We start from the raw sequence: 25,315 nt of genomic DNA, 5'->3' as shown, positions 1-25,315 counted from the left end.
CAGCTGCAAGCCACGTCTCCTTCTTGGTGCATTTTTATTGGCCTATGTGGCCCAGGAACAGCATTTCTACCCATGGGGAAAGACTGATCAGGGCACACAGGATGAAGACCTGTGGCTGGAAGCATGGCCATGGAAGAAAATCTGCTGTGGAAAAGACATGGGACAGCTCAACCATAATCTTCTTGCTGAACCTCATGGTTAGTCACCGCCCAAGGAAGGTTCTGTTCCTTCCTCTCGGGTTTGGTTTAATCCTCTAATGTAGCTGCAACCCTTGGCAATATCCCCACATGTAGTTTGCCCCATCTAAAGTCCATTAAGCCACCAGTTCCAGCGCTCCCTTTTAGCGGTGAATGCTACAGGAGGGTTTGGGAAACATAGAAGCAATTCGATCTGTATTAACTTCGCGGCTCTGGGGCTCTGGTTGGTCCTGACTCCTTGATTTTGTCAGGGAGCAATTACGAGTTGGGTTCTCCTTTTTTAAAAAAAATCACCTGCTGTTCTGAATCTCTCTGTCAATGTCTTCTCCAGCCACGTCAAGCCCTGCAAAACCCAAAGACACAAAGAGGCCCAGTCCAGGTGGGAACAGGTGCTTATCATAGAATCAGAATGGTTTGTGCTGGAAAGGACCTCAAAGCCCATCCAGTCCCACCCCCTGCCAAGGGCAGGGTCACCTCCCTCTGTGTCAGGATGGTCCAAGCCCCATCCAGCCTGGCCTTGAATACCTCCAGGGATGGGGCAGCCACCACTGCTCTGGGCAACCTGGGCCAGGGCCTCCCCACCCTCACAGCAAAACATTTCTTCCTATGATCTCATCTCAACCTCCCCTCTTGCAGCTGAAAACCCTTGTCCTGTCTCCACCCTCCCTGATCCAGAGTCCCTCCCCAGCTTTCCTGGAGCCCCTTTCAGTGCTGGAAGCTGCTCTAAGCTCTCCCTGGAGCCTTCTTTTCTCCAGGCTGAACAACTCCAACTTTCTCAGCCTCTTTTCATAGAGGAGGTGTTTCAGGTCTTTGATCATCTCCATGGCCTCCTCTGGACTCAGCTCCATGTCCTTCCTGTGCTGAGGACTCCAGAACTGGACGCAGAGCTCCAGGTGGGGTCTCACCAGAGCAGAGCAGAAGGGCAGAATCCCCTCCCCTCCCTGCTGGTCCCACTGCTCTGGATGCAGCCCAGGACTCAGCTGGATGCTGGGCTGTGAGAGCACATTGCCGGCTCCAGTTTAGAAGTGCATTTCCATGCCATGTAGCTTTGTTACTGTTGGTGACAAGGCCTTGCAGGGTGGGGGGATTCCCCTTCAGTTCATGTTAATTATTTAATTAGTTAATCAGTTACACAGGCATGAGGCCACTAAATGTGGTCATTGTTTCTGGATGCAGCTTGGGGAAGGGTGACTGGAAAGCTGCCTGGTGGAGAAACACCTGGGGGTGCTGGGTGACAGCAGCTGAACATGAGCCAGCAGTGGCCCAGGTCGGCGAGAAGACCACCAGCATCCTGGCTTAGATCAGCCCTGGGGTGGCCAGCAGGAGCAGGGCAGGGATCATCCCCTGCACTCGGTGCTGGGGAGGCCAAACCTCAAATCCTGGTTCAATTTTGGGCCCCTCACTCCAAGCTGAGGGGAGACCTCATCGCTCCCTGCAGCTCCTGGAAAGGAGGTTGGAGGGAGGTGGGTGCTGGGCTCTGCTCCCAAGGGACAAGCGATGGGATGAGAGGAAACGGCCTCAAGTTGTGCCAGGGGAGGTTTAGACTGGGTATTAGGGAATATTCCTTCACTAACAGAGTGGTGAAGCCCTGGCAGAGGCTGCCCAGGGAGAGTGGGGGACTCTCCATCCCTTGAGGGCTTCAAGATGTGTGCAGATGTGATGCTTCCAAGACGTGGTTTAGCAGGCACGGTGGGGTTGGGCTGATGGCTGGACTGGATGTGCTGAGAGGTCTTTTCCAACCTCAATGATTCTGTGAGTCCGTCTCTGTCTGTGACCTCTTGGGAAGGACGCAGAACGTCCATCAGGATCAGAGCGTTGCCAGGCAACGCGCACCCCGCCCGCGCGGCTTTAAGGGGCGTGGCTAAAGTGAAGCCACGCCCCGTCCCCTCTGACACGCACGCGCACGCACTCTTTCCACCCGGCTTCCTGCCTGACAGGCCGCGCCCTCTAGCGCATGCGCAGTATCACCGGGGCGGAGCTGGGCGCACCTCCACCTTCCCCCTCCGGTCACCGCGAGGCGCAGCGCCCTTCTCCAAGATGGCTTCTCGCGACGGCATCTCGCAGCGATGCGCATGCGCTGACCCCGCCGTCCGGGCTCCCCATTGGCGGCGCCGCGCTTCCGGTGGGCGGGGTGGCAGCGGTGCTTCCCCGGTGCGCACGGGATGCGCCTCGCTTAGCGCCCGCCGCGCTCTCCGCCCGCCCCCCGCTCCACCCCGTGACCCCGCGAGGCGGCGGCGGTGCCCGGGGATCCGCCGGTGCATGGGCGGGGGCGCCCCGCCGCCGCCGCCGCCGGCGCTGGGATGAGCGGAGAGCGGCGCCCAGCCTAGAGCCGCCCCGCGGGAGCCGCCGGCAGCCATGGTGAGTGCGGGCGGGGATGGGGGCACCGGGCCTGCGCCCGCACCGGGAGCACCGGGCACCGGGGGACCAGGGACCGGGGGGGCTGGGCACCGGCGGAAGGACCGCCTCCCCCGCCCCAAACCGCCGCCTCAACGGGTGTGGAGGCGGAAATCCTTCCCGATCCGGGGGTATCCGGCGTCCCGTGAGCTGCCCGGTTCGCCTCCGGCTCGGCCCCGCTTCAGCTGGGACCGTGTTCCTCTCTGCGTAGGGTATTATTTTACTCTGCTGAAGGTCCTGATGCAGCAGGAGATCTGGAAAGCCACCAGGATTTGGTTTGCACAACCCTTCTGCTCTTTTTAAGAACCTATCCCTAGTTTTCCTCATTCCCGGTTTTTCTCAGTGTTAGCCCTGAGCTGTCCTGTTTGCTAACGACTCTGCCGCAGGTCTTGATCCAGCAGCAGTTAGGGAGAGCTCCTGAGCTTTGGTTGGCATGACCATTTTGCTCCTACTACGAAGCAATCCCAGGTTTTCCTCGGTGCTTGCCCCGAGCTGACTCATTTGCCTCTGGTTCAGCCAGGACCAGATTCTCCTCTGTGCAGGGTGTTATTTAACTCTGCTATAGGTCCTGATCCAGCAGCTCATAGGGAGAGCAGCTGAGATTTGGTTTACACAACCATTTTGTTCTTGCTACGAAAAAATCCCAGTTTTTCCTCCTCCCAGGGTTTCCTCAGTGCCAGCCTTGAGCTGCCCCATTTGTCTTCAGCTCAGCCTTGGCACACCCAGGACCAGATTCCTGTTCAAGCACAGTGTTATTTAACTCTGCCGTAGGTATCCAGCAGCAGATAAGGGAGAGCCACTGAGCTCTGGTTTGCACAACCCTTTTCCTCTTGCCAGGCATCCCAGGATTTCCTCAGGACCAGCCCCGAGCTGACCCATTTGCCTCCAGCTCAGCCTTGGCTCAGCTGGGACCAGATTCCTCTCTGTGCAGGGTGTTGTTTAACTCTGCCGTAGGTACTGATGCAGAAGATAGGGAGAGCCACTGAGATGTGGTTTGCACAACCCTTTTGCTCTTGCTAAGAAGCAGGAGGCAACACCTTCAGTCACTTGGGTGCCCACTCAGGCAGGCTTGCAGGGGGCTTTGTCTGTCTTCCGAGGCTGTGATACTGCTCGCCACTGTACCAACCTTTGGTATGTACTGCAACAATTCCTGTTCCTATTTTTTCCTTGTTATACCTGCAGGGAAACCTCGTATCCCAAAATGTGTTGGGTTGATGAAGGGAAGCCACAAATGTGTAGTTTGTTGATCAGTAAGTATCAGGCCCTGGAGCCGGCTACCCAGGGCAGCGGTTGAGTCTCCATCCCTGGAGGGGTTTAACAGATGGGCAGAAGAGGTGCTCAGGGATGTGGTTCATTATTGGACAGGCATGGTTGGACTTGATGATCTCAAAGGTCTTTCCCAAACAAATGATTCAACGAGTAGGGAGATGTGTCCATAGCCCTGGATCTGGCCAGGGTTTGTTGAAACCTTGCTCTCTGTAGCCTCCTTATGTTGAATTTCATTGGTCTCTTTGAGAGGCCTTGGTGTTCCATGTGGTGTCTGCTGGGGTGAGATCTGATCTCTTCAATAAATACAAGCAGCTGCTGGGTCTTCCTGCACTATGATCGGTCGGAGGGCTGTGCGTGCCTGCGTGGGATGGACTCCTGCCTTCTCTGCCCTGTGCCACAGGTCTTCCTGAATTTATCTTCGGGCAAAGCTAGAACAAAGGGTCTTCATACCAATACGCACATCTAGCCTTGTCCTGGGGAGCTTCCAGCATGGCTTCGCCAGCCGGGTGAGGGAGGCGATTGTCCTGCTCTGCTCCGCACAGGGGTGGCCCCATCTCAAGCTCTGGGGGCAGCTCTGGGGGGGCCACAGGATAAAAAGGATCTAAAGGTGCTGGAGAGCATCCAGAGGAGGGCATGGAGCTGGGAAAGAGTGTGAGGAGCGGCTGAAGTCACTGGGTCTGCTCAGCCTGGAGGGGACTGAGGGGAGACCTCATCACGCTCTGCAGCTTCCTCACGTCGGGAGGAGGAGGAGCAGGCACTGAGCTCTTCTCTCTGGACCCGAGGGAATGGCAGGAAGATGCCAGGGGAGGGTTAGGTTGGACATTAGGAGGCTCTTCCCCAGAGGGTGGTGGAGCCCTGGAACAGCTCCCAGGGGAGCAGTCACGGCACCAAGCCTGACAATATTGCAGAGTTGTTTGGCCAAGGCCCTCAGCCCCATGGTGTGAATGTTGGGGTGTCCTGTGCGGGGACAGGAGCTGGACTCCATGATCTTTATGGGTCCTTTCCAACTCAGACATTCTATGAGTCTATTGTTTTCTTGCCTTGAACATCCAATGTTTGGTTCAGCTCCAAGCTGAGTACTGGCTTTGGTAGTTGAGAAGTCATTGTTGGGCTGTACTGCAGAATTTGCTGCTATAACTCCTCATGGGACTGCTGTGCAAGATTTTCCTTCTGTTCCCATTTTCTTGGAGCTTACAGATGGTCATGTTCTGCTGCCAGTGTACTCTCCTTCCCGGAAACAGTTGGAAAAGTGTGAAGATGAGATGCTGTAAGGCATACTGGGAGCAAAGAAAATATAATTGAGCTCCACTGTCAGGAATACAGACTTGTAGAAGCAGCTTTTATTGGTTCAGGTGGAGTTGGGTAGATCCTGAAGGGTGTAAGCAACAGGAATAGTTAGAGCTGGGTTAGCTGGGAAGGGATGACAGCAGCAACGTTTTGTGAAGTTGGAAAGAGGAGGAGAAAGCAGTGATGCGCAATGTGCTCCACAGCTGTGTGTGTGTTGTAGTACAGGTGCCGATTCAGGCTTCTGAGGTGACACTACTGGCTCAGAAACCTCGTACCACCATTATAAAGCGATTTTGTCTCACATGGAGCTTGACTCCTGTGTTTTCGGAGGTATTGGCGAGGAGCAGACCTCCTACGCCCACACTGTGTTGTGGTGGTTGTGATGCACATCACGTGTCTGCTAAATAGTTGTACAGCACCCAGATTGTGGCTTTTGATGAGAGATGTGTCCATGTTGATGATGTCATGATGTCTTTGTAGAGAAAATGTGGTATTGTAACATCCAGGCTTTGGAAGTGGATTTCTGTGGGGTCCAGTCAACCTCTGAACACAGAGGAACCAGCTCCCACTTAGGCGCTCAAGTGGCATTCCTCAAGCTTTTCTCCTCTTTAGTGGAGCAGAAGGTACAAGAATGATTTTCCACTCAGCTTTTGGGGTCCTTCTAGATGATTTTAGTGAACAGCTTCAAAATAAATGCTGTTTGTGGAACTGGTCCTTGAATGCCTGTGTATTTCACATCCAAATAAGCCATGCGTTCATCTCAGTGCTCATTCTATCACCTTTGTTCTGTGTCTGCTAGCAGAGATGAATGTTAGAGCTCAGTTATTGTCTCCTCAGCTGTATTGGTCAGCTGGCCAGTGCATTCATAACCCCCTTGTGAGGCAGGAAGTCAAGGCATCACCTCGACAGGCTGAGAGAGTTGGGGTTGTTCAACCTGGAGAAGAGAACTCTCTGGGCAGACCATAGAGCAGCCTCCAGTACTGAAAGAGGTCCAGGAAAGCTGGAGAGGGGCTCTTGATCAGGAAGTGCAGGGATAGACAACAGGGAATGGTTTTCAGCTGCAAGAGGGGAAATTGAGATGAGATCTTGAGAAGAAATGTTTTGCTGTGAGGGGAGTGAGGCCCTGACACAAGTTGCCCAGAGCAGTGGTGGCTGCCCCATCCCTGGAGGTGTTCCAGGCCAGGTTGGATGGGGCTTTGAGCCCCTGATCCAATGGGAGGTGTCCCTGCCCATGGCAGGGGATGGGACTGGATGGGCTTTGAAGTCCCTTCCTACCCAAACCATTCCATTGTTCTGTGAATGTAGTCTTCAGTTATCTGGGATTTGTATCCTGCCAGCAACTAGAGCAGCTTAGGAAGAGGGGCTTCACCTGGGGAATGCTATTGTGTCAGGGAGCAGATTTAAAGGTGAAGTCAGCCCTTCAGCTGTAGAACTGCAAACAGGCGTCTCAAACACGTTGGCTTTAGTTACAGAACATGTCTCTCTTCCATCAGGTCATCATAGAATCATAGAATAACCAGGTTGGAAGAGACCCACTGGATCATCGAGTCACTGGGCCTCATAAATGTGTAGGGCATCGGGCAGCAGAAGGAGCAGCAGCAGACACAGCAAGACTCGTGTCCCTGTTCTGCTGGAGGCAAATATAGCCTGCGCAAATGGAAGTAAGGCAGTGGGTGCGTGCAGCTTGAATCTTTAAGTTCTCCACAGCAGCATTCTAGCTTTTATTTCATAGCCCTTGTTATCACCTTCCAATATTTTTCATTATAACAGTAAGTGCTGTCATTTTCTTTTACCCAAAGCTTCCTTTGGAGACCTGACGATGCTTTCAGCCTTGAATTTGATAAGGAATGAAGTGTGTCTGGATTGTAACCTATAAAGCCAGGCATTGGTGAGCCAGAGGTTCTTCTGGCACTAGTGGTTACCAGGGAGCTTGCTGCTGAATTATCAGAATAGCTCATTTCTGTTATGTGTGTTGCCACAGCTGAGCTGGTGGCTCTAAAGCTGGGTCAGGTCTGCGTGCTGTGGACCAGTCCCATCTTGTGGCACCACTCCTGATGCCTGCTGTGAAGGTGGCCAAGGCTGTCATTGTGGCAGGAAGTAGCAACAGCTTTTTGGTTAAGCAAAACCCCTGTGCCTGGCTGTCCCATTGCACTGGAGGCACTTAAATCGTGTTTGGGCTCTGCTGCTGGCCCTCAAGCAGGTGAGCTGTGGGGATGTCTTGCCATAACAGAAGATGGAGAAGATGATGGTGCAGGCGAGTGTGGTGCCTGCAGTGCAGCAGACAGGAAGCACTCATGCCTGGCGTGCTGGCCTCTGCTCAAGAGGATTTTGAGACCAAGGAGGAGCTGGAGCCGATCGGTAGCACCGAAACTAGACCGCCGTATTGTGGCAGTCTGAGATTCTGTCAGCTTTCTGTGCATCCCCTTAAAGCACAGTTTAAAAATAATAGTAACCCTTTTTTAGAACCATTCTGACTCACTGCACCGAGCAGAGAGAAACAAGAGAATAGGAACTTTGAAGTTCTCGCCTCAGCTTCAACATCTGGCTTCCTTTTTTGGCCTTCAAGTCACGGAACTTTCTGTGCCCCTTTATTATCCCCACTTTATTAAATCATGAAACAGGAGCTGCAGCTTAATGCCAGTGGGCTGTTTCACATGTTCCCTGGTTCTGCAGCAAAGCCTGCGTAGCTGCAGAGCACATACAATGTGGGGCATGGCCAGGAGGGCAGGTGACGCCCTCCAGCCAGTTCAGTAGAACATTTACGCATAACATCTTTCAGGAGCTCTCATAATTACAGTTCATGTGTCTATTCAATGACCTGGGTAGCTAAGTGTAGGCTGTACCCTCCCCAGTCAGACTGAAAGGTATTAAGGAAGTCCCAAGCACGATTACAGGCTGGGGGAGAAGCCCTAAAGGGAAAGACACGGGGTATAGGGGGGGTGAACCAGCAAAGGGCACTCGCAGGCCAGAAACCAAATGTGTCCTGGGTAGCATCCAGAGCAGTGGGACCAGCAAGGCAAGGGAGGGGACTCTGTCCCTCTGCTCTGCTCTGTGAGACCCAACCTGGAGCCCTACATCCAGTTCTGGAGTCCTTAGCACAAGAAGAACATAGAGCTGTTGAAGAGAGTCCAGAGGAGGCCACAAAGGTGATCTGAGGGCTGGAGGACCTCCTGTACAAGGACAGGCTGAGGGAGTTGGGGTTGTTCAGCCTGGAGAAGAGAAGGCTGCGGAGAGACCTTAGAGCAGCTTCCAGTGCTGAAAGGGGCTCCAGGGAAGGTAGGGAGGGGCTCTTGATCAGGACAGGATGAGGGGGGAACGTTTTTCAGCTGCAACAGGGGAGATTGAGATGCGATCTTAGGGAGAAATGTTTTGCTGTGAGGGTGGGGAGGCCCTGGCCCAGGTTGCCCAGAGCAGTGGTGGAGGTGTTCAAGGCCAAGTTAGATGAGGCTTGTTATTATTGTGTTTCATAATGGATATTGATGTATCCAAAATTAAAAAGCTTTGGTTTTGCATGCCTGTACTGATACCTGGCTGGTAAAATAATGCGTCCTAAAATCCGTCAACATCATTATCCTTTATCAGGCTGCAGATATCGCCTGTTAGTTACTGTATTTGGGCCACTGCTGTATCTGAGGCATTACGGTGGCGATCTCCTTCTTTTGGAGGAAAAAATAGGGTGTTTGCCTGTCAAAATTAAATGCTTGGAATACCATTCATAGTAGTACAGTGTGTAGCAATTGGCTTTTTCCCCTACTGATGATGATGATGATGTTCAAGAAGTTGCTTACTCATCCCAGCACTCCTTGGGGTTGGTTTTTGTGGGCAGAAACTGAGTGGGTCCTCTGGAAGTCAGGAGCAATGTGGGTTCTCAGAAGCACTTCATATTTACAAAAGATGTTTGTCAGGACATGACTTTTTCCCCATGTTTCCCCCCTCATTTTCCTCATCACTGTCCAATGGGGATTCTGCCCAGAATTCCATTTGTTCTACCATTTCCCAGCACTTTGCATTCATGCTCCAAATTCACTTTTATTTGTGTCAGCATCCTCAGGTTTGTGGCTGGATCTGTGAATCCGTGCGTATTTTTAGCAGTTTGACTTAATATTTTATTACGGCTTTAATTGCAGCACGAATATCTTCCCAAGAGGGATCGTCGTGATTCCTTTTCATCCCCTCTTTTGAGACAGGGCTGTACTCATCTGGTTTGTGTACTGGCTTGTCAGGACACCAAAGCCAGCTTTGAGTGGAGGGATGCAGCCTTCCAGAGGGAAGAGTGGGGCTTTTCCCTCAGGAGAGGGAATTTTGCCAGGAAAATCTGTGTTGTGCCTGGTTGATTCTCTCCTACCTCAGCGGGTACAAACAGAACCGATTCCTTTTGCACTGCAGTACCACTAGTCCTTTTGTTTGGGATTGAGGGTGGTTGCTTCCACTGAAGCTTGTCTAGGGAGTTGTTTCCCCTGTGCAGTAGCTGGTGTTGAAGAATGATATGTTAAAAATCAAGCTCTGGAAGGGACACACAAGAGAACACTACTCTGTGGTGGTTGATTTGTGTCATTGCCTCCGTACCACTGCCCAGTTCCTTTGCTGGTACAGGGGGAAGACTGGATTTTCTACAATTCCTTGACTTTCTTTTTGCAGAAATAATGAGGAGGATGGTGCAATCCATAGCCTGTAACCTCTGATTTGCAAGTGTGAGATGGGAGCTCAGGAGCTTCCATCATTGGGACCCCAGGAGTTCCTGCTTCCATCTGTGTCTGAGGCCAAAGGCTGCACCAGCTGCTCCTCTGATCCCATCGGGAAAAGCTGTGTTAGTGATGGGGGAAAGCTGAAGGGGAACAAGCTGCTTTGCAGCAGCTCGCTGCTAGTTTTCAGCTGCTTTTTAGTGTTCTCTGTTGGTGCTTCATGCAGCGGGCTGGGTCACGTTGACCAAAGTCTAGTTTTGTCAGCCTATCAGAGCCCTCTGGTCCCGGAGAGGCTTCCAACCTCCCCAGAGGCTGCGCGCAGTGGTTTTCTCAAAGCTGCAGGAGATGCAAGGGTGACCAGCAGAGCACTCTGCTTTCAGGTATTTCACAACAGAAGCATTGTAGACACCAGCATCTTGAAGTTAAAAAAATAGCATTACAGAGTTATTCCCAAGGCCTGTAGTGGTAGGACTAGGGACAATGGGTATAAACTGGAGAGGGGCAGATTTGGACTAGACATAAGGAGGAATCTCTTTACTATGAGGGTGGTGAGGCACTAGAACAGGTTGCCCAGGGAAGCTGTGGCTGCCCCGTCCCTGGAGGTGTTCAAGGCCGGGTTGGATGGGCCTTGGGCAGCCTGATCCAGTGAGAGGTGTCCCTGCCCCTGGCAGGAGGTGGAACTGGATGGACTTAAAGGTCCTTTCCAACCCAAACTATTCTGTGATTCTAAGTGTTATCTGTGGTAGCTCCAGTTTACACTGTTAAATGCCCAACACGTGTTTCAAAGCTCTTCCTAGGAGTTAAACTTGCAATATCTCAGGCTTTTTCTCTTTTCAGAGGTTGAGGGTTTTATAAAACACGATATTTCTGTGTAGCCTTGCCTTCTTGGAATCACGTCTAGCTGGTGTAGAGCATCGACCAAGGAAGAATCTTCTCAAATTCACCCTAAACCTTTCATTGATGCCACTTTGTGTAGTCTGATAGTGAGAGAAGTTTTTCCCCAAGGTAATGGGCTTCGTCCTGCAGGGCAGAAGTGGATGTTGGAGAACCACCTGGAAAAAGGGCCCAGTTACAATCTCAGTGGGGATTTGGCTTGCTGCTGCTTTAAGAAATATGCTGAATAATTGTTTCCTCCCTACATTCGTTTTCTTTTTCGCTTGTCCCGGTGCTTTCCACTTCCAGCTCCATATGTGCATGCTTTCAGAGACACCAAGTTGCGAATGACTGCCATTGGGAGTGTTTGTCTGGTTATTACTGCAAGTTGTCTCAATAGCAAAGGTTCACTTTCAGCTTTACAGGCAGCGAAGTGTTTGAGAGGTGTTTTTAATCTGTTAATGCTGATACTGATGTATCTTTTCTCTTGTCTGAAGGAGCTGCCTTGTTTGAATGATTGGCAAGAGCAAGCTTTTTAGCCTTTTCAGGTGTCGAATAGCCCTCTGTGCAAACGAGAACAGTGTTGTTCTTCCTAGGAAGACTCAGTTAAAACTTGGATAGGTGTGTTTTTTTTAAAACTGACTTAAACCATACCTTTTGTGAATTCATTTTGCATGCTGCTATTCATCTGTTGTTTTGGACTATTCAAGTAAGAAGTGCAGGTGTTTTTCTTTACACTTTCTTTTTCTTTTTTTTTTTATTACTGATTTTTATATGGAGGTTTTTACTCTTTCTCCCCCATGGAATAGAAACATAGAATCATTAAGGTTGGAAAAGACCTCTAAGCTCATCCAGTTCAACCATCAGCCCAACCCCACCATGCTTGCCAAAATATGTCCTGAAGTGCCACATCTGCACATTTTTTGAACACTTCCAGGGATGGAGATTCCACCACCACCCTGGGCAGCCTCTGCCAGGTCTTCACCATTCTGTGAGAGAAGAAATTTTTCCTGATATCCAGATATCCCCAGGTGCAACTTGAGGCCATTTCGTCTTGTTCCATTGCTTGTTCCCTGGGAGAAGAGCCCAGCACACACCTTGCTCCAACCTCCTTTCAGGAGCTGCAGAGAGTGATGAGGTCTCCCCTCAGCCTCCTCTTCTCCAGCCTAAACAGCCCCAGGTCCCTCAACCGCTCCCACAACCTCTGTTCTTCAGCCCCGTCCCCTTCTCCAGCCATGCTCCAGCCCCTCAAGTTCCTTCTTGGAGTGAGGGACCCAAAACTGAACCAGGATTCGAGGTGCGGCCTAAACAGCGCAAATACTTGTGTCTAAAACAACATGGGGTCTTTTCCCCACCTGCCTTTTTAAATCCTGGGTTACTTAACCTAAAATGGCTGCGGAAGTGTTGTCCCAAAATTAGTTAAGCTGCTTGAATTTGTTTGGGCCAGCCCTGCAGTGCTGTTTTTGGAAGCCTGGTTTTGCTTACGGAGAGAAAAGGGAAGTGATTTTTCCCATGTGACCACAGCTCCTGCTCAAGCATTGGCTGATAAGAAAAGGTGGGATTGCTCTCCAGGGCATCACGGGTTGGTTTGAAGTGTGGCACATCCTGGGGAACCCAGCAAAAGGGGCAGGGTGAGGTGAAAGGAAAGATCCAAACGCTGAGATTCTAAAACTGTTCTATATAGGGGTGACCTAGGCTTCGCTGGAAGAGTTTTGGTCACTTCTGTGCCCTGGGAGAGAACCGCAGTCAACTTGCAGTGTTTGTAGCATCCAGAAAGCAGCATGTGCCCAGCTGACCACCTTGGCAGGTGATCAGCCTTGTGTGGTGTCCGTCCAAAGAGCACATGCTGACTTTATGGCTTGTTTTTTTCTGATAACACCCTTCCCAAAGCCAAATTTGTTATTGGTAGTGGCTTAAAAAGCCGTGGGCCAGAGTTGAGAGCTATCTGAACCAAGCTCACTGAGGGAAAACTGATGACTGTAGCTGGATTGTCAAATTTAAGTCATAAGTCTGAAAAGTGACTGAGGTGTCACCTGTACCCCTCTGGGACCCCTGCAAGATATGCAGTTGTGTGGTGCGGAATATCATGGAATTCTGGAGTGGTTTGGGTCAAAGGGACCTTAAAGCCCATCCAGTTCCACCCCCTGCCATGGGCAGGGACACCTCCCACTGGATCAGGGGGCTCAAAGCCCCATCCAACCTGGCCTTGAACACCGCCAGGGCTGGGGCAGCCACCACTGCTCTGGGAAACCTGGGCTCTGTGGAGCCTTCTCTTCTCCAGGCTGAACAACCCCAACTCTTTCAGCCTGTCCTCATAGAAGAGGTGCTCCAACCCCATCAAGCCATCTGCTTTGGATATCATTATTTTAGCAACTGCTTGTTTGGGGAAATACCACATTGCTAAGGCTTTTCCAGCAGCTGAACCACAATACGTGCATCAGCAGGTGCCCTGCCTGCCTTCCCTGGGTGAGCAAGACCCATAAATTGCTCCTGTGCTTGTTCTCCGCCAGCGTGTGGCTTGTAACGATGCTGTGTCTAAATCTGACTTCAGTGACGCTAGCTTACTGTCATTATTTTATTCCTTCAGTGGGCTTCAAAGGGAATTTCTTGGTGTTGAATTTTAATGCTCTGTGCCTGCTGTGTTTCCATGTAATGAGCATCTTCTGTAAACAGCAAAGCAAATGTGAAACTCTTAAGGACACTCCTGGGCTTCATTATGTCAATTAGAAGTTACCCGTTTGGAAAGAATCAGACTCGGACACTTGAGCCTCTTAGTCAAAGCTCAGCCTTAGAACCTGAAGCCTGGTTAACTGAACCTGCCTGTACAGGAGGAGGTGAGAGATAAGATCCCTTGGGTATTCCCCAGGGTGCCTGATGACTCTTCTAGCGGGCAATGTTTACAGGTAAGGCGATCTCTTTATCCTGTTCCAGAGCTCAGATTTTCACTGCTGGCTCTCCGCAGCCTTTTCCATGCAGCAGTGTTCAGCCTGTGGTTGGTTTTAGTCCTTCACTGAGGTTTAAATAAAATACATTGATTCCTGAAGTGCAGCCTGGGGTTTCTAGGGATGAGTTTACAGGCAGAAGAGCCTTGTGCAGCACTGGAGATAGAGAGTAGCATTGTGTCTTTGTTCCTCTGCCAGTTGCCTTGGGGTAGAACAGTAAGTCGTGACTTTTATAGTAGATTTTTTTCTTAAATTGTGGTATAACAGAAATGAGTTTGCAAAACCTATGTCTCATTAGGGAGCTGCCAAAGCTGTGGCCCTCAAAACGCCTGAACCAGCTGAGGGGGCTGCTGTTCTGCAGCCAGATCTCTTGAAATGGCACTGGGAGTCTGAGCTGCTCTCAAAACAGAGCGAAGCAGAGTCTGCTTTCGGTTCATTAAACCACAAAAACATCTCTGAAATGCAACGAGGAAGCTGAGAATCAAGGCTGAGCTGTGTCTTGATACCATCAGCACAGCACTGCCGGGGAGCACGTATACACCAGGGGCTGCATCCTGGTGCCTGAGTTCAGATGTCTGCATGAATTATACCAGTAAGGAGACCCCGGGAATGAGCGTGGAACGCCAGACCTCTTAAAATCAGTAGTTGGAAATGATTAAGTGTGGTAATAACACTGCACAGCTCTGAGCAGCGAGCGTTCGTCCTTTCTAGAGGATGTGCTGGCTGCCGTACAGTTCTTTTTAAAGCACTTTATATATAAAAATTCTGCTTTTGTTGCTAAAAATAATACCATGCTTCACTTTGTTCATGGACCTCACTGCATCAAGTGACCCAAGGCTGTTCACTGAGTGGTGATAATAATTGTGCTCTGCTGAAAGCTACAAAAGCAAGGCTTTTGTGACCCACACAAGCAGGCTGGAAATGACCCATCACCTTTCTGAGAGTGTAGTTAGATTTACCTGTTCATTATCATGTTACATTAGGGCTTGGGCAGGGAGGGGCTCTGACAGACACCCTCGTGGTTCTTAAATGAGTTAATTACCTTAGTATATACTCGTGTTAGGTGTGTGTATTGTTATAATACACGTGCCTCGACTGAGTTTCTTTAAAAATCACCTAAGATATATATTTTAAATAACAGAAGGCAGAGAGTTCAGCAGGTGAAATGTAGTGGCTTGTGTTTGTATGTGTGTGCCTATGCTGTTAAATAACTGCACAGAGCTGGAAACAGAAGGCTCCAAGGTGGAAGAGGATGGGGCAGTGTAATTCAGCACAGGCAGTGTGACAAGGAGTTATTTTATACCAGCAGCTGCTGTTGTGTGCTGAGCGTGATTTTCTTTTCCCTTCTTAACCCTATGCCCTGGCTTGTTGGCAGCAGCATAGCAGTGCCTGCTGGGAACACTTCAAACAACCGCATTTCACACTATGGGATCTGCTGCAGTCCCTCCTCTCCTGGAAGAGCTGCCTAATAAATGTAGATGATGCTACATCTTAGCAGAGCTGGGTAAAATGTGATGAGATCCAAACCCTGATAAGCAAGAGGAGGCTCAGTCTTGCGTTGTGGATGATGGGTAGGAAGAGGGATGTAGGAGCAGGCTCCAAAAATTGAGAAGTTAGGGTTGTGCTGGAAAAACATCTACATTTGGTATCGCTGTGTGGTGTAGGGAGGCTTCATGGGCTGGTAGGTGTTAGATACAGCGTGAAAAGAGCTCAGCAGTGCAGGTGTGGAGGGAGATCTGGAACAAGAGTGGGTGTCTAAATTAAAAATATGGTGGGGTGCAGAGTGGGGGGATGAGTAATGGCTCCTGAACAGGGAGAGATCCTGTCCCTAACAGAGAGAGATCCCGTCCTCTTTATTTACAGAGCAGAGAGTTGCAGGGAGGCGGGATCTGTGCTGAGGGCTCTGGGGTTCAGTGTTTCGAGTCCTTTTACTACCTGCCACTGAAAGAGGTGATTTTAAGGCTCAGCTTGTGAGGTATAAAATCCATTTTCCCAAGTCAGAGGCAGCTGTTCCCATGCTACTTGAGGGATGGCTGAAGGTAAGGATGTAGCTGTGATTAACACCTTACTGAAAAAAGCTTTGTAGGGGGATTACCTCAATTTTATCTTGGATTGATGTCCGTTTCCAAACACATTAGGATAAAAATCCAAAGACCTAACTCTCCGCTTACCATCCCCATCAGCCCAGCCACTGTATCTAGAGCATGCTCTGTGGGATCCATGCTCTACCCAGCTGTTAGTAGCAAACACTGAAAGGTTAACAGCTTGTGGTTTTATGGCCAAGCATTAGAGAAAAGCTTGCCTCTAAAAGAAACAATCGCTTTAGAGAACGTAAAGTGAAGGCGAAAGATAGGAAGTGAACTGTAAATTGAAATAGTTTTATCGAGCACTATTGTATCTTCCAGAATCATCTGGTACTTTTTAAAGGAGGAGTTATATGCAAACTAAAATGAGTGTTGTATTAATATAAGTGTTTTGATGTCTAAATTGCAATCCAAAAACCGTCCCTCTGTTCCTCACCAGAGCTGAGTGAATTACTGATCCTACCCAACTGCTTTAGTCACTGGCTGCAGGCTAAACCGAGCTTGTTAGGAAGCCCTGGTTTTAGCAGCAGGGTGCAAAGATGTGGCTTCTCTACAGCCTTAGAGTGGTGCCGTGAGCTGGAATGTGAGCAGCCCAAAATACAGTTAAATTGGCAGCTATTAATACTTATTTCCTTAATCAACAGAAATCATTTAGTGGCTTTTAAATGTAATTGGATGATAACCCTGAAGTCAGGGTTTGTAGGTCCTTCCTTTGGTACTTTGATGGATGAAGAACATCCTTGAATGTGCAGGCCCAGCTCTGTTCAATGTCTTTATCCATGACCTGGACGAAGGCATCGAGTGCACCCTTAGCAAGTTTGCAGATGATACGAAGCTGAATGAAAGCATGGATCTGCTGGAGGGTAGGAGGCTCTGCAAAGGGATCTGAACAGGCTGGACCACTGGGCTGAGACCAATGGGATAAGGTTGAACAAGGCCAAATGCCGGGTCCTGCACTTGGGGCACAACAACCCTGAGCAGCTACAGACTAGGAGAAGTCTGGCTGGAAAGCTGCCTGGAGGAGAAGGACCTGGGGGTGTTGGTTGACAGCGACTGAACATGAGCCAGCAGTGGCCCAGGTGGCCAAGAAGGCCAATGGCATCTTGGCTTGGATCAGAAATGGCGTGGCCAGCAGGACCAGGGAGGTTATTCTCCCTCTGTACTCGGCACTAGTGAGACTGCTCCTTGAGTCCTGTGTTCAGTTCTGGGCCCCTCACCGCAAGAAGGATGTTGAGGCTCTGGAGTGAGTCCAGAAAAGAGCAAAGAAGCTGGTGAAGGGGCTGGAGAACAGGCCTTATGAGGAGCGGCTGAGAGAGCTGGGGGTGTTTAGCCTGGAGAAGAGGAGGCTGAGGGAAGACCTCATTGCTCTCTACAACTACCTGAAAGGGTCATTGGGCACTGGCAGAGGCTGCCCAGGGAGGTGGTTGAGTCACCTTCCCTGGAGGTGTTTAAGGGACGGGTGGAGGAGGTGCTGAGGGACATGGTTTAGTGTTCGATAGGAATGGTTGGACTCGATGGTCCAATGGGTCTTTTCCAACTTGGTCATTCTGTGATTCTATGAAATTCCTGGGAGCAAATCCCATCATTTCTGTCAGGATGGGAAGCTGTGGTCCCAGCTGTGAATCTGTCATTGTTCTGGTATGAGAAGGGTATTGGAGTTCATCGATAAATACTATGAGTAAGTAGCTATACGCCTCTCGTTTGATAACTGGTGATGAAACACCTTTAGCAAACGTAGTGAGGCAAAACTGGGGATGGTATGGACAGATAAACAGTGCTGCTCTCTCACTTCATCCATATCAGCCCATGCTTGGATCATAGGAGGCAGTTCCAGTAATGGCAGGCTTGGGGCAGTCCTGCTGCTCGTCGAGCCCATGCAGGGGGCACCAAATGTAGTGCAGCAGCAAACTGCAGCTATTCTGGGGACAATCGGCTGTGACACGTCTCTCAAATCATGAAATGGGATTGGAAGGGAATCCCGTTCCATGGGATGGGATTTGGTAGGAACCTCAAAGCCCATCCAGTTCCAACCCCCTGCCATGGGCAGGGACACCTGCTACTGGATCAGGGGCTCCAAGCCCCATCAAACCTGGCCTTGAACACCTCCAGGGATGGGGCGGCCACCACTGTTCTGGGCAACCTGGGCTCAGGCCTCCCAACCCTCACAGCAAAACATTTCTCCTTAAGATCTCATCTCAATCTCCCCTCTTTCAGCTTCAAACTGTTCCCCCTTGTCCTATCCCAGCACTCCCTGATCCAGAGCTCCTCCCCGGCTTTCCTGTAGACTCCCTTTAAGAGGGGCTGTACTGAGGGGCTGTAAGATTCTAGTTATGCCTCCTGAAGATGAGGTTCTGTTTCCCATAAAGTCTATACCAGGTTCTGCTAGCGATAGTCCAGACTTTGGCTTTCCTTGAAAACCTTTAAAAATTAAATTTGTGTGTGATCCAAATGACTGAAACTCAGACCAGACAGAAACTGCACTGAGTACTGCTGGGTCTGGCTGCCCGTGGGGTTTGGTCTGAAGGATGAAGTGCTTCTTAATGTGCCCGCATTGCTGCTCAGCATCAGGATTCCTTGGCATTTCTCTCTGCACACCCTGGTGATGCTTTCATGTTCTTTTCTTCAATGCTGAGCCTCAGAAGAAAGCAAATTGATTCTACGGACATGGCTTAGCAGGCACGGTGGGGTTGGGTTGATGGTTGGACTGGATGAGCTGAGAGGTCTTTTCCAACCTGAATGATTCTGTGATTCTATGAAGTGCGTATTTGCGTGGGCTCTTAATACTCAGACGCGGCTGGAAGTATTATGAGGTCCTACAAGCAGCTCTTCTTTTGTTCCAGTCTCACTGGATAATCTGCGTGGGTATGGTACAGTAAATTTCCTCTGCAGCCCTTCGAGGGCTACGTCCTCATTATCTCAGTGACCCAGTTATTGGAGCCTTTGCTGGAGAGGTGAGTAATTTCCCCATGCACCAGGAACTTGAGGAATACCCAAAAAGCATCAGCAAATGAAGGGCTCTGCCTTTCAAATGAAGGGATGTGCTTAGTATGGCCATCAGACAGCACCTGGAGAAGACTTCCTGTTGGCAGAGCCCATCCTGGGTTGGGCTTTGATTACTTCAGACAACTTGTTCTACCCCACGTTCCTTTGGCCAAACCTCCAGAACAACTGGGAGAAGAAAACAATCTCTGAGGTCACACATTGTTTCTTTCTGCCCAAGCTGGCCTTGGATTCTGGCCAGCCTGGGCTTTTTACATAAAATGCTTGTGCTCTCTGTTTTCTTTTCTCTTTTTTACGTGTTGAAAGTTGTGATGGTGGTGTTTGATATAAACGATGAAGTGCCTTCCTAGCAGTAGGCTGTCATCTTCAAACCTCAGTGCCGAGGCAGTTTGAGGTCAATGGAGGACACATCAGTTGCTCAAGATTTATGAGAACTCTGCAGTTTATTTCCAGAACTAGGAAATAAATCTTGAATCTTGGGGGGGAAGGCAGGGAGGCTTAACAATTCTTCCTAAACAAAGATTGAGTTAACTGTCCGAAAGCCATTGAGTCCTGCCATTCCTGTGTGAAGGGCTAACGCTTCTCCGTGAGTTGAGGTGATCTTGATCTTGGCCAGAGGAGGGATGGAGTTGGATGAACAGTGCTTCTGATAGAGGAATTTGCATCAAATCAATCTGCCTAGCATTTGAAAACTCCTCTTTGGCGGGGGGGGGGTTGACATCAGAAACTACTGGCCGGACTTATTCTATGTTGAGCAGCAGAGAAGTAAACTACAGGGATTTCATAATTAATCCTTTTATTAAACAGACGGGCAGACGAGGTGCTCAGGGTTCTGGTTCAGTAGTGGACAGGGATGGTTGGACTCGATGATCTCAAAGGTCTTTTCCAAACAAGCCATTCTATGATTCTGTGTTGTTTAGCCTAGAGAAGAGGAGAATGAGGGGAGGTCTTATCACTGTCTACAACTGCCTGAAAGGAGGTTGTGATGGGGCGATCTTTTCTGGCAAGTAACAAGTCATAGGGCAAGACGAAATGGCCTCAAGTTGTGCCAGGGTAGGTTTAGATTGGATATTAGGAAACATTCCTTCACATAAAGGGTTCTTGGGCACTGGCAGAAGCTGCCATCCCTGGAAGGATTAAAAGACAGGTAGATTAAATGCTCAAGGATCTGGTACAGTGATGGACAGGTACATTTGGACTTGATGGCCTCAAAGGTGTTTTCCAACCAAATTATTCTATCATTCTAAAATGTTGAAGGTGAGTGTCTGGATCTAGCTGGGAGTAAGTAGGCAATGGAGGAGCTTGCAGTCATGTGCGGTGTCCCAGGAAGAACTGCATAGAAATGGCACTGTGGCTGCATCCTAATATCACACTTGAGAAGTGGAGTCCTTAGGGTGATATCCGCATCCACAGAGTTGCTGTTATCCGGGAAGCGGTGACACCTGACAGATCTTGTTGCTACTTGATGCCTGTGAACATCTTAAAGTCCCTATCATTTTGTCCTCCACCTGGACTTAGTTCCCTTGTTGGTTTTTGAGCGCATCTGTGAGTGATACTGACCTCCTGAGTGCAAGTCAGAGTGGAAAGCAAGCAGTTTTAACTCTTTCCTTTTGCTGTTGTTCCCAGGCATCAGAAGAGGCCTCGCTGCGGGCTCTGGAGAGTCTGATGACAGAGTTTTTCCACAATTGCACAACAAATGAGCGGAAACGTGAGATCGGTGAGTACATCCCACTTATGTAGGGTGGTCTCCATTGCTTTCTGCTGCCCACAGACCTCAGTGGAGGTGACTTGATTGTGTTAAAGAAGGCAGATGAAAGTGCTCTATCTGGTGTCTCAGCCTCAACTGCCTATATATGAGCTTGAAGTAAGGATAGTATAGTTCAGGTTTTGGAGATCCTGTTGGCAGATCCGGTGGATAATTGACGTGTTGGTAACTGTCTCCTGCTGTAAGCTGTATTGCGTGGGCCATAAGCTGATTAAGATAGATTGAAGTTAGGGTTTTCTCTGCACGTTGTTGGACTGCACATCCTGGAAAACCCTTACCTTCTGCCTGGAGATGGAACATAAACTTCAGTTTGTTCAGCGTGAAGAAGGAAAACCAGAAGACTGTCCTAGTTAATGTGAAATGGCAAGTGGGACTAACCAATGAGGTTCCATTCTGGTTGGTGTTATTAAACATGTCCTTCCAAAACCCAGGAGAAACTTTGAAGGAGCTCTAGGTTGGCGACGTTCATCCGTGGATCATGGGTGGGCCATCACCCTCATCGTGAAGTATTTCTTCCTAATGTCTAATCTAAATCTTCCCCCTTCCAATCTAAATCTGTTTCCCCTTGTCCTATTCCTGCACTCCCTAATCCAGAGCTTCTCTCCAGCTTTCCTGGAGCCTCTTTCAGTACAGGAAGTTGCTCTAAGGTCTCCATGAAGCCTTCTCTTCTCCAGGCTGAACAACCTCAACTCCCTCAGCCTGTCCTCAGAGCAGAAGTGCTCCAGCCTCTGATCATCTTTGTGGCCTCCTCTGGACTCACTCCAACAGTTCCATAGCCTTCTTACGTTGGGGATTCCAGAACTGGGCATGGGACTCCAAGTGGAGTCTCAATGAGCAGGTTGAGTCCCTCTCTGAACACAAGGTTTTGTCCATACTCTGTGCTATGTGTACGTTGTTGTGGATCTTAAGAATTTTAATGCAATTTTTTAATATTTTACTTTTTCAGAGGAGCTTTTAAATAACTTTGCCCAGCAGATCGGAGCCTGGAGATTTTGTCTCTACTTCCTATCCAGTACAAGAAACGACTATGTGATGATGTACAGCTTGACTGTGTTTGAGGTAAGGGGTGTGCTGTTGCCCGCTTAGTGCTTTTTCTGTGTCTTTATATGGCAATCGATTTTATTTGAAAATGTTTGTCTGCAGGGGCAGTCCCGGTAAGTACGGTGATAAAGGATGCTTTTATTGCTCTCTCCTGGAGACGCTGCCTAATGGCAGGCTAAGAGTGGGAGAGTATGAATCTTCGTGCACAAAGTGAAGAATTAATTTCCTGGCACGTCCAAGTACAAATTGCCTACAATTTCAGAGGCTGTTCGAGATCTCTGCAGAATGCTTTTAAGAGTGTTATTGCTTTTATACTCTTTTTATGGTCAGAAATAACGTGCACAAATACCTGACATTAGCTACTGCCAACTTTATGCTAAGAGGGAAGACAATGTTGCTTTTATTATTCTGATATCTCATGGTTGTGATTGAGGCTCTGAACTGCATCCCTCAAGCTTATGTGCTCTTTGTAGAGGTAAGGTCGCTTCAGAAGACCACATTCCACTCTTTACCTATTTATAAAAGAACAAGGTTATGTTTAAAAGCCTAAGTATCGATTTGTGTATCTACTGGAAGAAATAAAAGTTTTCTGTTAACAGCTCTGTTTTATTGACTAGTTCCTAAGTGACCAGTGCAGTGTCCTTCCCTAACGATGTTCTGGGGCTTGGTCCATGTCCTGCCTCACCCTGGTCCGTTTGTGGCTTCTGCGCTGAAGTGTGCCACATTTTAGATAGAGCAAATAACTCTCTTCTTAAATGTTGTTGTTTGGACAAATTGTCCACGCTGTTGCTATTGACTTAAAATGAGCATTTTAAGTGACCTGGGATTGCATAAAGAGTCTGAGGTTGATCTGCAAAGGGGGCTACAGGGAAGCTGGGAAGGGGCTCTTGATTAGAGAGTACAGGGACAGGACAGGGGGGAACAGATTTCAGGTGAAAGAGGGGAGATGGAGGTGAGATCTTAGGAAGAAACATTTTCTTGTGAGGCTGGGGAAGGCCCTGGCCCAGGTTGCCCACAGAAGTGGTGGCTGCTTCATCCCTGGACGTGTTCAAGGCCAGGTTGGATGGGGCTTGGACCATCCTGATCCAGTGGGAGGTGTCCCTGCCCATGGCCAGGGGTTGGAACTGGATGGGCTTTGAGGTCCCTTCCAACCCAAACTGTTCTATGAGGAGCTTCTCTCAAAAAGGGGTGATCTTCAGAAAGGCATTGGAGTTGTTCCCTGCCCCAGGGATGGATTTCACCCAGCAGCAGCCTGTAGTGATTAAACTACAGGCTGATTTTCATGAAGAGGAAAGCATGTTTTATTACTGAGCCTCTGCCTCTCTGAAGGGAAAAAAAAATTACTGAAAAAATAATCATGTCCAGAGTAAAGCAGAACAAAGAAATCACTGTCCGAGTGTAAAGTGGGGGACCTAAGTCCACAGCTCAGCTGAGGAATTAGAATCTCTCGACAGGGAGCTTGAATTTCCAAAGTTAACTACTTTAGTGCTGCACGTTCAACCCGTCCTTGTAGCCATAATCTGCAGCTCCATTGGTCTTCAAACATCTGTGAGCACTGATGGTCAGTGACAACATGTGTATGAACAAAAGGATCATTCCAAAACCTCCCCAGAATGGGGTGTTTTCTTGAATGCCTAGGAAGGTAACAGCGGATCTGGGATAAAAATCCACATGGCTTCCTTCCAGATGAACCATTTTCACCTGTCGCTTTTGGAAAAGAGAGCATGTTTCCAAGAGTGTTTTGTGGGTGGAGTAAGCTGGCATTGTCAGGTCGAATGAGTAGCACAGAACCTGGTGGGCATTAAGGCATCAATGCTAAAGCATCATTCAGTTCCACTGGGGCTTCTGAAGCTCTCGTTCTGTGCTTGCATGGAGAAACTCTCATGTGGTTGGTCATTGTTGTTTGTAACCAATGCTGCTGGATCTCCTCTGTGAAAAAAAAACTAAAACCAACCTCTTTGAGTCACTTGAGGTATAAATACACTCCTGTACTTCTGCTATGTGAACTGCTGCCTCCATAGGGTGCATCTGCTCTGACCATAATAGCCATCCATTTTCTGCAGCAAACCACTTTGCAGGACCTCCTGCTTTTGGATTCTCTAAGCTGTGTGCCCGCAGATGGGTACGCACATTGCCTCGGTAGCAGGCCTCCTCCATAAGTCATTCTGAGAGGCTCAACTCCTAATGCACCAGAGCTCCTAAATGGGATTGTGTCATGGCAGGAAGGCAATTTACAGCTCTGCCGTCTTATGGGTTTTGTCCAGTTTTAAGTGGACTAAGAGCTTTCTGTTGAAGGGTGCCCTGCCACTGCAAGGCGGTCACTCCGGCAGCAACCTTCCCACTGAGCTCCAGGAGACCCGGGCAGCGTCAAAGTCACCCAAGACCAAACTTGCTTCCCCTATTCTTTTTTCCCTGCTTCCTACAAGGCTGTGTTTCCCCGTTTAAAGGGGAAAATCAAGGTGTCCAGGGTTAAAGGGTAGTGGAGATACTTTATATGCACGCCAACTCTGCTTGATCCAAAACCGATTCAAATGGTAATGTGCTGTTGCTGTCGCTTGTCAGTTGGTAGAACTCACAGTGTATTTGGAGAGATCTTAGTAACAATTTCTGGGGAATTGAAGCCCGTTCTTTGTGAATCTTTTAATGTTGAAGGGCTTCCGCTGATCTGAGACACTTGGGGTGGGGTTTGGGTTTTTGTTAGAGCTCACCCTGTGGGGTTTGTAAGAGAAGCTCAGCACGATTTGGTCAGCTTGAGCCATCACTGTTTTCGGTTCCTGAATATCCCATGATGTGACAAAACTTATTCCAAGTTAGATAGTAGTGTGGGGTTTGCCCTATGTTGAGCTGCTCTTGTCCTGCCTGCCTTGCTTTGCACACACTCGCCTCTACATGTTGAGATGATGCTGAACAATTTAAGTATCTTCTGTTTCACCTCTTTGTCCAGAGCTGTGTCAGAGCTTTCACCAGAGAGAAACATCTTCTGTTTAACCTGCCAATTCCTACTTGTTTCCATACCTACAGGGCTGCCCACAGCAGCAGAGAAGGCTGAACTACATCAAATATAGGGGTTTAGGTTCTTGGCCAAGCAGGCTTGGTCAGTGAGAGGCCTGGATGGGTTTGAAAGCCACAGCCTTCTCCCTGCCTGTGCATTGTGGGGCAGGCCTGGGGTATAAGGCGCAGCAGCTCTGTCCCTGCATTATAAGTCCCTGTTATCTCACTGTGTAACTTCAGTGAAGTGTGTCCAAGATGAGCTCATTTGGAGGGTCTGTTTCTTTTCCAGAACCTAATCAATAAGATGTGGCTCGGGGTCCCGTCTCAGGACAAGATGGAGATCCGCAGCTGCCTGCCCAAGCTCCTTCTGGCTCACCATAAAACCCTGCCTTACTTCATCAGGAACAAACTCTGCAAGGTCATCGTTGACATTGGCCGGCAAGACTGGCCAATGTTCTACCACGACTTTTTCACCAATATCTTGCAGGTGAGAAGTTTCTAAGGGGAAAACTTGATTTTCTTCACAAATAGACTTTGTTTTGTTTCCTTAAATAGCGACTTCCCCTGGTGATGATTGAATAATTACATTAAAAACAAAGTTCCTGCCTAAATTCCTTTTCCTTTTTAAGTTTGCAAATAACTATTAGCTGCTTATGTGTTGCGCTTCTTTGTAGAGTTGTAAGTTTTCAATACTACGCAACAATTAGCAACTGCAACTTTGAATTTGAAATATTTAGTAGCAATTGTTCGAAATGTAAGGGTTGTGAGTTTTCTTTAAAGGAAGATAGTC

The 25,315-nt window shown here is 49.0% G+C and overlaps 1 protein-coding gene across 2 annotated transcripts in view; it reads left to right on the top strand.

Moving 5' to 3' along the window:
• Positions 1-2,375: 2,375 nt before the first annotated feature.
• XPO6 (exportin 6) overlaps positions 2,376-25,315 on the top strand; it is a 60,855-nt gene continuing 37,915 nt past the window's right edge. For both annotated transcript variants that reach the window (XM_069870094.1, XM_069870093.1), the window contains exons 1-4: positions 2,376-2,555; positions 20,355-20,445; positions 21,440-21,552; positions 24,815-25,012. In XM_069870094.1, the coding sequence (XP_069726195.1) occupies positions 2,553-2,555; positions 20,355-20,445; positions 21,440-21,552; positions 24,815-25,012 (405 nt within the window). In that variant the 5' untranslated portion in view covers positions 2,376-2,552. The remainder of the gene's footprint in view (positions 2,556-20,354; positions 20,446-21,439; positions 21,553-24,814; positions 25,013-25,315) is intronic.

Source organism: Phaenicophaeus curvirostris, chromosome 16 (genome assembly GCF_032191515.1).
Source record: "Phaenicophaeus curvirostris isolate KB17595 chromosome 16, BPBGC_Pcur_1.0, whole genome shotgun sequence".
NCBI classification, from domain to species: Eukaryota; Metazoa; Chordata; class Aves; order Cuculiformes; family Cuculidae; genus Phaenicophaeus; species Phaenicophaeus curvirostris.
Note: the sequence above shows the minus strand (reverse complement) of the source record. Positions and strands in the feature narration are given on the sequence as shown.